At 49.1% G+C, this 14067-nt stretch overlaps 1 protein-coding gene across 12 annotated transcripts in view; it reads left to right on the top strand.

The window, feature by feature from the left end:
• The first annotated feature begins 461 nt into the window (after positions 1-461).
• The window catches only part of LOC142896577 (ankyrin-3-like), a 79630-nt gene continuing 66024 nt past the window's right edge, over positions 462-14067 (top strand). For all 12 annotated transcript variants that reach the window (XM_076038312.1, XM_076038327.1, XM_076038315.1 and 9 more), the window contains exon 1: positions 462-599. In XM_076038312.1, the coding sequence (XP_075894427.1) occupies positions 477-599 (123 nt within the window). In that variant the 5' untranslated portion in view covers positions 462-476. The remainder of the gene's footprint in view (positions 600-14067) is intronic.

Consider the following 14067-nt stretch of genomic DNA (forward strand, 5'->3'; position numbering starts at 1 on the left):
GCGGATGACACACGAGGAGGAGGACGAGGAGGACGAAGAAGAAGAAGAAGAAGAAGAAGAAGAAGGAGGAGAGGGACGGGGAGAAGCTGCCGCTACCTCTTCTCTCCCGTCTCTCCATCACTTTGAGAATCAAAAAAAGAAAGGAAGAGCCGAGCAGACTGGAGCAGAGCAGAGAGAACCCAAAGAGAAAAAGAAGGACACACAGGATATACATCCACACAGAAACAGACACCCTACTCTTCTCCATTCTCCTTTTCAAGGAGGGCATTTTTCTTCCCTTTCCCCCCCTTTCCTTTTCTGCCCCGATTTTTTCCTCTGAGATCCCGGTTTTGTCAGACCAGAGCCCCTGAACTTCTCTGGGATTTCAGGTGAGGCATGCGTGCGTAGTGTGTGGGGCTCCTACCAGATTTTTTTTCCTCTTTTTTCTTTTTTTTGCCCCAACCATCGCTTTTTTTGTGTTATTTTTGTGACCCATCATGGCTCACGCGGCCTCCCAATTGAAGAAGAATCGGGGGGAAGTGGATGTGAATGCAATAGAGGACGAGAAGGAGAAGCGGAGGAAGAGCAGGAGAGCGTTGTCCCGCGAACAAAAGAGAAAGGTAACGGACGGCAGGTGGCTTCATCTGCTCCACTCCCCGCTAGCGTCATGGGGCCGTGACTCCTCTGTGTGTGTGTGTGTGTGTGTGTGTGTGTGTGTGTGTGTGTGTGTGTGTGTGTGTGTGTGTGTGTGTGTGTGTGTGTGTGTGTGTGTGTGTCCATGTGTGTGTGTGTCTGTGGTCCTGCCCGTCCACCCGCCCGCCCGCCCGCCTGCCCTCCCGTGTGTTTCTTCGTCCCCCTCGGCTCGATGGTGCAGATCAGTCGCAGGACTCACCTTCCAGTCACGCACATGTTGGCATCGCCACAGCAATCCCGCCAGTCGACAGGAGTCGAGTGTCCCAAACCTTGGAGCTACTTTGACCTTGTGTGCTTAACGTGCATGTGTGTGTGTGTGTGAGAAAGAGAGCGAGAGCGTGTGTGAGAGGAAGAGGCAGAGAGGTTGTTGGTCTTTGTGACAAAGTCCTCGTGTGTTTTGTTCAGTGGTTGCATGCGCGTTTTTGCTGAACATTTTGGGGTTTCTTTTGTTTTTTTCTTCAACCTGTGCATCTCGTCCGTACAGAGCGTTCAAACTCCTGCTGTGGTGCGCCGATGGCTGAACCACGTCACGTCACGTCACGTCATGTCACGCCGCCAGGCTGCCTTCAACATCGGCACGTCTCTCCTTTCCCGTTCAGGAGGAAGCTGGTCGGTTGCTCAGGTTGTTCGGAGTTCGTTGAACCAGCAGCGTCTGGGAGGCTGGCGTGCGGCTTGTTGAAGGGTCCGGCTGAGGGGGAGCGACGCTGCTCATCCGGCCGTCGGCTCGCGGAACCTCGTAACGCGCAATAATAACAACACAATAACGGCAGTAATGATTACCCCCCCCCCCCTCATCCTCCAAATACGTGAACGCATCAGTGGTTCTGTGGGTGTGTGTGTGTGCGCGTGTGCATGTCTGACCGTGCGCGTGCCTGGATGCACAGACAGCCATGTATAATGCATGCACGACTGATTTATTGATGACAAAGCTTTTCATATGATGGAGGAGGAACTGAAGTGCACGTGGGTCGCCCTCCCCTTCCCCAATCCCCCCCCCCCCCCCTCCTCCCCCCGTGTGCCAGCTCCTGGCCGAGGACGCTGAGATGTGGGTGGGAGGGTGGGGGGGTGCACGTCGCTCGGACTCGGATGATTGCGGACCTTGCAGAAAGCGCCGGTTTGGCGGCGAAACTCGGAGCCGTTTGACCGCCACGGACCGGCTCGATTGCATGCGCCGGCGGCGGCGGCGGCCCTTCAGCGCCCATGGGTGCCCGGTTTTGAATTGTGCTGCCGCCGAGGATATTCGACCTCGGCGTAGGTGGCGAGGCGGGCCTCCTGCGGTGTCACGGGGACCCAAAACTTTTCCCCTCCAACAACAACAACAGCAGCACCAGTGTAGACGACAAGCAACAAGAAAAGGGAAAGATGAGCTGAGAGATCTGCTGGCGTCGATGATCCACATTGGGGCTCTCCCTCCTCCTTGAGTGTGTGCTAATGTGGAAGGTTGATAGTCGTGTTGTACAGGCTTGGTATCTGTACAGAAATGATGGGAAGGGGAGAGTTGTATTGATTGATTAGGCCAGGCGTAGGCAAACCACGGCCAGGGGGCCATACGCGGCCCGTTAAGCTTTTTTAATCCGGCCCTCCGAACTTGAAGAGATGATATTAATAGTAAGTAAGTCAGAAAATAGCTTTATTTCATCCAATTTTTCAGCGTTTTGAGAGTCATTTCAATAAAGAGCTCAATACCGTTGGGGCTTCAAACACAGATTTTGTTGTCACGCTTTGGTTTATAGTTTTCTACATATCCCTTCATATAGATTCTTCCTCCTATGAGGTGGGTCACCAAAACACTCCATCCATCTGCTCCTGCTCCGGCCCCCTCTGTCAAGTTTTAGAACCCATTGTGGCACCACCAGTCAAAAAGCCGACCCCTCCTGCACTTTTCCCTCCAGTCTACTCCTCGGACCTGCAACTTGGTCTAATTCGCAATTCCAGCATGCAACAAACTCCTTGTAGTTTTTACTCTTTTTTTTTTTTTTTTCCTTTTCTTGATCTTTCTTTACGTTCATTACGTCTCTAAACGCTTTGCACTGCGTTCCAAAAGTTGAAGGCACACAACTGCAAAGAGCCAATGGTATTAAGTTGGGATTCTGGCTTCATTTATCAATCAATCAACACAATCAGCTTTTATTTGTGAACCGTTCAATCACATCCAAAGGCGTTTTACACAATCAAGGGGGAGAACCAACTGATCCGTCCATCTGGTATCTGCTTCTCTCTTTGGCTGTGTTTGATTATGTTCATAAACTCGAGGCCAACCCTGTAGTTTGTTCTGTCTGTCTGTCTCTCTTAGACACACACACACACACGCACACACACACTTAGCTGGTGTATTGCTGTAGATTTCCCCCTCCCAGCTCTCCTCACCGTCCTCGCCGTACACAGTCAGGAGAGTAACAGGAGACAGACTTCACTGTCACACACAGACACACACACACACACACACGTGTGCTATGAACAGGACGGCGATAGAAGGCTCCATCGCATTAAAGTACTTCTCCGTCATTGCAGCTTAAATCATTTATCGCGGCGTCGTTGTAAAAACTGCGACGGGGCGGCGCAAAGAAATTGCGCAACAAACCGCTTTGACTCACGGCCCTCGGCAGTATATATTTAGACCAGGAGCAGGTTCGGACCTGAGCGGAGCTCTTCTAAACGGGGGCTCTCTTTTCCTTTTGTTCCCTGTTTTTTTTTTCCCTTTGCATTAGTCACCCAGCAGGTGTATAAATGTTGTAAAAGTGTTTCAACAGAGGCGGCCGATACAAAACAGTATTTTTTTGATTTAGTTATTCTACTGCTAGTTCAACCGTTCCAGTTTATTAGGGGTTTGATGGAGTCCAGTGTTTGTGTGGAGGCATCCCTGCCCGCCCACCACTGTGTGTGTGTGTGTGTGTGTGTGTGTGTGTGTGTGTGTGTGTGTGTGTGTGTGTGTGTGTGTGTTGAGAAGCACCGTGCGGGGGGACAACAACCAGACAGGAGAGGTGGTCGCAGTGGTCGGCTCGGCTCATCGGGAAACCCCGGCTTCTGTCACATGAATTCTCCGAGGTGCTTCACTCCTAATGACATTATCTGGAGCCAGGAGCCCCCGATGGATTCCCTGAGACAGAGAGAGAGAGAGAGAGAGAGAGAGAGAGAGAGAGAGGGAGAGAGAGAGAGAGCTAAGTGAAGCATCGGTTTCCTGCTGCCGAGTCCCACTTTCTCACATCCTTCCTTGCATAGCGAGCGCGGGGCTCAAATGGGTCACACGCTCTCGTCGTCTCCTTCCTTTTCTTCCCAATTTCATCTTCCTGGGAGATTCTGAATGGGCTCCGCACCTCTGCCTCTGCCACGTCCAGCCGCCTGATGTTATTTTTCTCTTGCGTGCCTGTTTTCTTTGATGAGCCGGTCTAAAAATACCGCCTGCTTGCACGAGAAACAAAAGCAAAAAAAAAAAAAAAAAAAAATCCAATCCACTTCATTAAAAATTCCAAAGATGGTCCCGCTGAATGCCATCATCGTTTTTCTCCGTCGCCGGCGCCGACGCTCGTTAGGCCTGTGAATTCTGATCACAGCGGCCGATCTGAAGCGGGACTCTTTGATTGGCCCACCGTGCGCTGCCCACGGCCGTGTTGAAATTGGATTTAAGCCCCCGCGCCGCCGACGGCGAGCCCATGGCAACAGTGGCACAAAAAAAAAAGGGGAAGTGAACCGTCTCGGAGGAAGGTTTAAGGCGGCGTTTCTCAACTGGTGGGTCGTGACCCAAAAGTGGGTCACAGAGCTGTTTTGATTGGGTCGCGGCTTATGTTAATATTACATATTATATTTTGCTCATGTGATGATTATGACGGAGGCATTCTACATTGCTGCATTATTTTTCTATTTTTGTGGAATAAGTTTGAGCGCTGTGAACAAATTTGGGCCTCGACTTCATAAAAAAAATATGGTTCCTGAGAATCCACCAGTTCAGAAACACTGGTTTCAGATTGCCTCTCTGACCATTTTCCTCCTCGTAATTCTCTCTTTGGTCGGGACAAAGCCGGCACGAGTGTTGCTTCCCATCTTCCTCCTCCTCCTCCTCCTCTTTCTCCTCGTCCCCCCCCCCCCACTGTGCACTTTCACCTCCTCCCCCTCCCCGACGGCCCATAAAAAGATGGAGGTTAATGAATTCGGCGCTCATGCATGCCTCGGCTAATTGCATTGGCATTGGGAAACTCCTCCCACTATTACAAAATGTTTCTCTGGCCGTGAAAGGCGAGAGCCAGCGGCCGGCCGACGGCTCGGGGGCTCTGTTCCAGGAAGAGCGGTGACGGAATGCTGAAATTTCACTCACACGTGACGTCACCAAGGCATATTTTTGCTTTCTGTAATTTATTTTGATTATCATCGCTGGACGTCAATGAGTGTCAGACAGCCCGATCAGCTGACATGATGTGAGGAAAACCTGCTTAAACCATCTTGAACGAAGCTGATGGCGACCTGACAGGCTGAAAGTACCAGTTAGAAGAGCAAAGTCTAAAATAGAGATTGGCTGTGGTGTTGTTCTCCTTTAGTTTCGGCGTCTCGATCTCAAAGTCTTGATCTTGAAACCCAGTTTCTCTCAGATCTCGGGTCGTTTTTCCTATAAATTGCAGGGATGTGAGCCGGCAGTCGGGCCGACTCGAGCAGCAGGTCTCTGAGGTGAACCCCACCGTGGGGAAGAAAATCCGTCGGCTGTGTTTGCCTATCGAAAAGCCCTTCTGTTTGTGGCCTCCAGTGTTTGTGAAAAATCAGCCGAGGTTGAAAAATCATCCAGCGTGTTGCCTCTCTAATCCTCGACTAATGAGTCTAATCTCGTATTAGCTTAAGCAAAGCTTCCAGATGAATGTAAAATATTTTTTTTCTCCTCCCAAAACTGTCGGAGGAATCGATCTTTCATTCGCCACTCCGGACTGAAATTTACCGGATTGTCGTCTCTCCTCCTCTACTGTCCTGCTGCTGCTGCTGCTGCTGCTGCCATTGCCATTGTTCTACATTAGCTTCAGTCTCTAAGGGGAAATGAGAGCATGTAATAAGGATTGTTCTAATTATTGATCCACCACTTCAAGGGTCCTCACTGAGAGCCGCTACTGGGGGGATGGTGAGTGCTTGCGTGTGTGTGTGTGTGTGAGTGTGTGTTGTGTGATGGGATTTCTTAGGGAGCTTGGGTAACTGGAAACCTGTGTATGTGTGGATTTGTTTGTCCTGCCACTGGTGGGAAAAAAACGCCCCATCCCGTCTCGCTGTGGCTCCTCGTCTGGTACATGTGACAGGTTTGCATTAAGCACAACCGTGGGTCGCCCAGCCCACCCAACACCCCCCAAACCGCAGTGAATGCGGCGGAATTAAAGCGGCGGAGATAAAGAGCGACACGGAAAAAGAGGAGGCGAGGGATGGAGGGAGCCGGGAGACGCAGGGAAAGAAGGAGCGGGAGCCTGATCGCCAGCCTGAAGGTCATCTGAAGGTGAATGGGATGCTTCTTGCCCCTCTGGTGACACACGTGCGCAGCCCCGCCCCCCTCGGCTTCATCCCGCTCGCTCGTTCGCTCGCTCGCTCTCAACGACGTGCGGCTGGCTGGTAGATGCGAAATTACGCAATGTGTGCAAAACGCACAGGGATTAGTTTCCTCTGCCGAGAGCTGATTGGTGCGAATGGATGGAAACGTTGCCTGCGCAAACTAGAATAACTTGTTTCCACAGGGAGCTTGTAAGCGTCCGGGCTTTACTGTTTCCAGCTGCGAGCTGTTGGCACAGTGGCGCATGTTCTCCCCGCATCTGCATGGCTTCTTCCTCCAGCAGTCCAAAGACCTGCACATCAGGCCAGATGTTGAGTGCGAGCCTACATTGCTGCTTGTCTTTCAGTTTGTGTCTTCCGAGGTGAATGCAGGGTTGCAGCCCAGTTCACCGCAGGGTCACGCAGAGCGACCAAACAAACAAACTTCTTCCCTCTTATCCCCCGTTTGCAAAGCACAACACCATCGCCGACGCTAACGGGGCCAATTACGGCCGAGCATCCGAATGCGGCGGTGCCCGCGCAGCTTATGTTAGCTGGCTGGGGAGCTGATGGCAAGCGGGGCGAGGAGACAGAGGACGTCGGTAGAGGAGGAGACCTGATAAGGCAAGGGCAGCGGTAGGGAGGGACGGAGGGACGGAGGGAGGGGAGGACACGCGGGGAAGGGAACCAAGCTGGAAGGTGACTGGGCGAACATGCAGAATATACGGTGAAAATACGGACAGTTGACGCTGGAGTCGGACTTGATGCTGGAGTGCGGAAGGCTGCAGGGTGGAACGGCGGCGTCGCACTCCCTGACACTGACGCTCACAGAAGCAGCATCGCATCGCGCTTCACTTTGGCCAAGGTCTGATGTTTGTCTCGGGGTTGACTCACTGTTTACTGAGACGGCAGCATGTGTGTCTGTGTGTGTGTCTGTGTGTGTGTCTGTGTGTGGTGTTTTCACTGCTGTTGCACCGCCGTGCTCATTAATCCCTGCACACCTCCTCCTCCACCAGCTCCTCAACATGACAGACACGTCACAGCGCGCACGTTTGTGCATAAATGACAGGTGCTCTTTAAAGGCTCCCCGCTGCAGCTTATCCCATTGAATTGGTGAGCGCGTGCATGCGCACACACACGCTCGCACACACTACTCAGATGACCCCAGGGACTCCCGGCTGTACAGCTTGATAATTACTTTCTGTTGCCGTGGCCCTCCCCACCTCCACTTAACCACCTGCCATTCCAGCCTCCCATGCAGCAATAACTGGAATCATGCAGTCATCACTTTGGTCGTCTGGCTCCATTGGCTCCACCCTGCATTAAGCCAAGGACCCCTGAATATATATATACACATATATTTTAATAGACCGGGGAAAACCATGTTGGATTTTATTTTTGGTTTATTTTCTTCAACCTCCATCCACAAGTCCAGCCTTTTTTTTTTTTTTTTCCCTTTTTCTTAGCTACTGTATAGCTTCCAGCCCCCCTAGAAAACGTCTCTGTCTCTGGGCAAGGGCAGCAGCGGTGTGTGGTCCCGGCCCCGCGGTGCTCGGAGGCGCTGGTGCCGAGGAAATGGGCTGTGCGAGGACAGATCGATGGCAATCACACCTCCTCACTGTGCAGCGCTGTGGCACGGTGAGAGGAGGGGAGGGGAGGGGAGGGGAGGAGAGAGGGAAGGACAGGGGGGAGGGGGAGGAAGGCAGTGAGGCCGGGCGACAGAGGGTGGGGGAGCTGCTCACGCTAGGGCTCCCCTGGGAATAGAGAGCACCCAAATTCATGACGGAGGAGAAAATATTCATGCAACCCCCCACTGCAGCTCCAGCGAGGCAGAAAAAGGCTTGTTTTCTGTTTTGACTCATTCATTTCATTTCGGAAGTTGCAGATTAAATAATTTTTTTTATCCCAGACTCATGCAAAGAAACAAACAAACAAACAAATTCTGTTCATTTTTAAGGTGATTTGTTGGACCTTGCAAAGAGACAAAACCAAGGTGATGTCATTGGGTCTTTATGAGGTACACGTGTCCTTTGTGACATCACAGAGGGCTGATTTCCATGTTTTTTTTAAATGAATCTAGGTGGATTCTGTGTTGACAATCTGGAGACCCATGTTTTTGTTGCAACGCTGATAAAGTGACTTTTGTGTAATATGGGTGTATTGCGCAGGTTTCAATCCATCATCCATCCATCCATTCATCCATCCATCCGTACATCCATCCATCCATCCATCTATGCATCCATCTGTCCCTCCATCTATCCAATTATCCATGCATCCAACGGTCCATCTATCCATCTGCCAACCATCCATCTGTCCATCCATCTGTTCATCCATCCATCTATCATCCTCTGTCATCCATCCATCCATCCATCCATCCATCCATCCCTCTGTCCATCCATAAATCCATTCATCTGTCCAATTATCCATCCATATATCTATCTATCAATTCATCCGTCCATCATTCATCCATCCATCTTCCGTCCATCCATCATCCATCCACTCATCCATCCATCCATTCATCCATTCATCTTTCCATCATCCATCCATCATCCATCCACTCATCCATCCATCCATTCATCCATTCATCTTTCCATCATCCATCCATCCATCCATCCATCCATCCACCCACCCATCCACCCATCCATCCATCCATCCATCCACCCCACCAGATGAAACTAGCAGTGAGACCGTGTCTTATGTCATCAGCCAGGCTGTAATAAAAACCCAGCAGATGACATAAAATGCCGGCTGACGGGGGAAAAGGTTGGCGGTGGCTCTGAGCTGCGGTTGGTATTCTTCCACTCGGCGCTGGGCGTGTCAGATCACTGGAAAATTAGACCTTTACGCAGCCGAACATCACGCGCGTTTTATTAACAGTTTTTGTCGATGAGGCGGAATTAATTCTTATTTTTATAAAAAAAAATAAAAAATCCAAAAGCAGCCTGACTTGCTGAATTATTCACAAGCAGTTTTGCCAAATATGTTTGGACTCTTGTTGTGAGCTTATCGTCAAAGGGTGGAAGTGTTCCCCCCCCCCCGACCAATAAAGAATGCCCTTATTTGTAATAAATGAATAAATAAATAATACTGTGGCAGGACACCAAGAACTGTGAAACAAGTTTATCAAGCGGTTGGAATATTTTGGTTGTACTAAAAACAAAAAGCTCAAACCTTGATTCAAAGGTCTTTGTGTTTGTCTGCTGGAAAAACACGGCGTTGTCATGTTGTGATATAAGTCAAGCTGCAGGGCGAAACAGATATTATGGATTGATTTGGTGCTCTGGCTCTGGGTGCCCTCCAAGCTGGCTGTGCCCGCCAGCAGCGGCAACCCCGTCAGGGAGCAACAGCCAAGGAAAAACAACACAAGGAGAGAAAAAAAAAGAGGAGAGAAAACTGTGTTTAGCAAACTTGTAAGATCAACTTCACTGTCCACCTTGGTGGGAATTCGTCTTCTGCCGGTCCAAAGCATCAAATCCCAGACGATCACAGATCATTCAAGATTTCCCTGCTACTGAAATACACAGTCAAGACTTTTCCAATTGTATTCTAATTTTTATGGTTTGAATATACTGACAATTTCTTTTGGTGGAAACTTACTTTTTTGTACTTTTCTCTTTGCAGCTTCTGAATTTGGCAATTTGGAGGTTTATTTTAATTTTATAGTAAAACTGCAGAATAAAAAAACACCATACAGTGTTTTATGTTGCGACGCTTTGTAATATTGTCTTTGAAGACGAGATTCAAGCACGTGGAAGCAAATTTTTTGGAGACACTTATTAACATTCACCGTCAGACAGACAAACCATTTGCATATAACTGAAACCACTTGGTGACTTTTTATTGCACTTGTTCATCAGCATCATCATCATCGTGGCTGCCCATCTGTCAGCATTAAGAGCTGACGTGATGTGCTGTGACGCCGCAATGTGAGTCAGGTTGTTGTTACTGTTGCTGCTGACTAGGTTGCTGTTACTGTGTGTGTGTGTGTGTGTGTGTGTGTGTCTGTGTGTGTGTGTGTGTGTGTGTGTGTGTGTGTGTTGCTGACTGGTACGCTGTCAGTCGTGTTGTCAGCCATCCTGCCACCTCTAGTGCACTTTTTTTGACTTTTCCAGAACTGTCTCCGCTGGCTGCTAAATGACCACTCCAACCTCAAGTTAACACACACACACACACACACATACAGACGTGTAAAGCGCTGATGTGACCAGTCGTGCAAAGTGTCGGTGCAAAGCAGAAATGACAACAGACTAGACAAACAACAGTAACGGTAAAAAGAAAAAAGGCTGCGCTGGTTCTTTTAGCACCACTTCGGCGTGACTTCAATGTCTTTCAGGTCTCAACTCTTTGAAGGCAAAAGATTTAAAGGCCTTTTTGTTTTTATCTGGCGAAGCCCAAGTGAATTAAGAAACAGCAAAGTCACTCTGCTGTCACGTTATGACGTCCTGGCACGCTGAAATTTTCGCAATTTGTTCCAAAGTCACTGGCGGGTGCATTCGGTTGCTAGTGCGCGAGCGTCTGCTTGCGTGCGTGTGAGTGTGTGTACATGTGTGCGCGTGTTATATTGATTGAAACGTGCTGGCTGGATCCTTGTCGGCCTCCCATGCAGGACGTAGCACAAGGTGAATTATTGTGAGGACAGCTGTTACCGCTGTTGACACATTTGGCTTACACCGTCGTCCTTGAGTGAGAACCCTTCATGTGGCGAATGAGGACGACCTCAGTTTGGTCTGAAAACTGTGAGAAACGGGTCGCAAATGTTTTGATGGTATTTTTCAGTTTCCAGCGCACTAACCACAGTGAGGTGTCAGGTGAATTTTGCTTCACATTATTGGGCTGATGGAGTCCAGCGCAGTGAAGATGAGAGCGACTGATACGGAGATGCTGAGCTGTGTGTGTGTGTGTGTGTGTGTGTGTGTGTGTGTGTGTGTGTGTGTGTGTGTGTGTGTGTGTGTGTGTGTGTGTGTGTGTGTGCATGCTGCTGGCTGTAGCATGCACACACACACAAGCTAACTGAATGTACCCATCAGTCAAGGTTGTGTCTTATTAAAGGTCATTAGTCTCTCTACTCAGCTGCAACCTTGACTCCATCTCCCAGAGAGAGAGAGAGAGAGAGAGAGAGAGAGAGAGAGAGAGAGAGAGAGAGAGAGAGAGAGAGAGAGAGAGAGAGAGAGAGAGAGAGAGAGAGAGAGAGAGAGAGAGAGAGAGAGAGAGAGAGAGAGAGAGAGAGAGAGAGAGAGAGAGAGAGAGAGAGAGAGAGAGAGAGAGAGAGAGATCGCTCTATCCGTCAGCTGTTGTTTCCTGCCGAAGCCTCGCCAATGGATGCTGGGAAACCTTCTCCTCTTAGTTTTGGACGACCGACAGAAATAGTTGCTGCCCGCGTTTGAACAAAAAAAACTGTCCAGTGTGCAGGACCGTCCCAACTGCCATCAGCTGTTTGCTGGCTGCTGCCTTTAAGCGACTGTGACAGTCACACAATGATGTGCAAAGCACAGTGCATCACTCAGCTCTCGCCCAGATGTTGGGTGGGTGTGTGTGTGTGTTTGTGTGTGTGTGTGTGTGTGTGTGTGTGTGTGTGTGTGTGTGTGTGTGTTGGGGCGGAGCTAAGCAGCTGTTGACAGCAGCTTTATTGTCGTACAGGCAAGACAACATTTTCTTTTTCCATCAAACAAGTTTTGACTTGGCATTATGAAGATTTACTCGTCAACGTTTATGGAGACTTAAAAGATTAAAAAACTTCACTTCATTTGCGGTCCAGTTCATCCTGAAGTGCCTCTTTTTTTTTTTTATCTCTTTCTGTGCCAAAGTGATTTGTTTGACGAGGCCGAGTAACATTAGCATGGTGCTAACAGCCAGCGTGTATACGCCCCCATGCAACCAGACAGGCTTTTGTCGTAACGTTGCATCATGCAGCCGTAGTTTATCGACCACAATTTGCGCTACCGAGCCCATTAAGCAAAATATTGTTTTTCCGGACTCATCCATTGTGATCCATTAGCTGCACATACAGACCTGCTGACCTGCAGCATGACGCTCAGGGTGCTCTGGAAAAAAAACCAAACTCAGCCAGTCAGGCCTGCACTGGTATCAGCTGCTGTTATTAATCTAAATGAGTTGATCTGAGCAGCAGGAGTGAATGAATGAATGAATGTGTGTCTTCCACCGTGTTGTCACCTTTTATATATATTAAAGTCCCCCTTCAGGCCACGCTTGAGTCCTTTGACCCCTTCAATTCCCCGGAGCTTCGGTATTGATTGTGCTTTGATCATGGCATCGTTATTGCCACAACGAGCCTCGTCCACTTTGCAGCTTTTAAATCACGATACAAACAACGATGTGTACGATTTCTGGACGTATTTCTCATGAATTCATCGCCGCAGAAACCTTTTTCTTACCGGGGTTTTATTTTGTGTGACACTAACAAACATGCAACAGCAAAGAATAAAAAGATGACTAAATAAATAAATAACCCCGGTGGATTTTACGACTCGCTGTGAATATCTTGCCGCTGTGTTTAAGGAGGGCCTCCCCTTCCAACAGCCTATTACTGGCTGTTGCCTCAGGGGCAGCTGGCAGTATCAGCAGCGTCTAATAGCTTTGCGTTTGCCAAGCAAGAAATAATCACCTTAATATAAGGGACGCGCCCCCTCTTTGTGGAAATGGAAACTTTAGATGAAACTAAAATCCCTGTTTACTCCGTTATTCCCTCCAAAACCATATTATTTCTTCTTCACTATTTTTTTTTTTTTTTTTTTTTTTTTCTTTCAACGCTGCCCGGTCACGTAAACATGTTTTGTCGAGCCGTCAGCGTCCCCCCCCACCTCGTGCACCAGGAGTCTGTGTGTGTGTGTGTGTGTGTGTGTGTGCGTGTGCGTGTGTGCGTGCGTGTGTGCGTGCCACTGCGCGTGAGACTGGCACGGAGTTCCAAGCGGCGCAGATGGCCCGTGGTCTGGTCTCGTCTGGTGCCGCGCCGCCTGCCAAAGATCAGGGCCAAAACAGTGGCGGCCCCTCTGGACGTCACTCGGCTCCTCGGTGCAAAATGACACAACCTCCTTCTGTTTTCACAGAAAAAAATAAAAAATAAAATAAAAATAACATGCTTGCAGCTACAAATATAAACACTCGGACCATATTTTGTCTCATTTTAATATTTGATAGTAACAGCCTGTTTTGTCTCTTTGCCGTGTCCCCCCCCCGCAGCTGAAATAAAAGGACAGAGGTGCCATGTTTGTACTACGAAAATCATCCAAACTGAACAGCTGTAATAATTTTTCCGATTTTCCAGTTTATCAGATTTTCTGCAAACAGCTGTCTGACTAACAGAAAAGCGCCATTCTTTGCCCTGCATCCAAACAAAACAAAATCCCGTCATGTATTTTTTGATTACAGGAGTCCTGTTTCCCATTAACACTCAAACAGTCCGTATTGCAGACTGCACATTAGATTCTTGACCATGTTACTTTGAAAGAGGTGCACTCCTACTTCTGTTTTGCCTGGAATGGTTCCGCCTCAGAATGCTGCCTTCTGCTGGTCTAAATGTGTATTGGCGTTTGCCACTGGGGGGGGGGGGTTGTGAGATGTGGTCGTGAGAAAATGCTCTGAAGTTGGTGCATCTACACCAACGGCCTTCGCATCACATCTGCTGCCGGCTGTTCCCACAAGATTGCCCCTCACGATGGCTCTGGAACCCCATTGGAAGTCATTGCACTCCCTTTGCCGGCCGGCCATTTGCATTTTTATGTGCCTCTTCTGTGTCATTGAAGAGAGGGAAGCCGCTAATAAGACGTGAGAATCGCCCTGTTGGCAATAAAAGTGCATCGAGATGTTTCATGGACTTCTTTTTAGCTAAGACGCCGTGACATCTCAGGAACGGAGAACATTGCGGAATCATTAAAATGTTATACATCTATT

The sequence above is a fragment of the Nelusetta ayraudi genome, unplaced genomic scaffold, assembly GCF_046127955.1.
Source record: "Nelusetta ayraudi isolate G7.1 ecotype Tasmania unplaced genomic scaffold, CSIRO-AGI_Nayr_v1 ptg000056l, whole genome shotgun sequence".
Taxonomy (NCBI): Eukaryota; Metazoa; Chordata; class Actinopteri; order Tetraodontiformes; family Monacanthidae; genus Nelusetta; species Nelusetta ayraudi.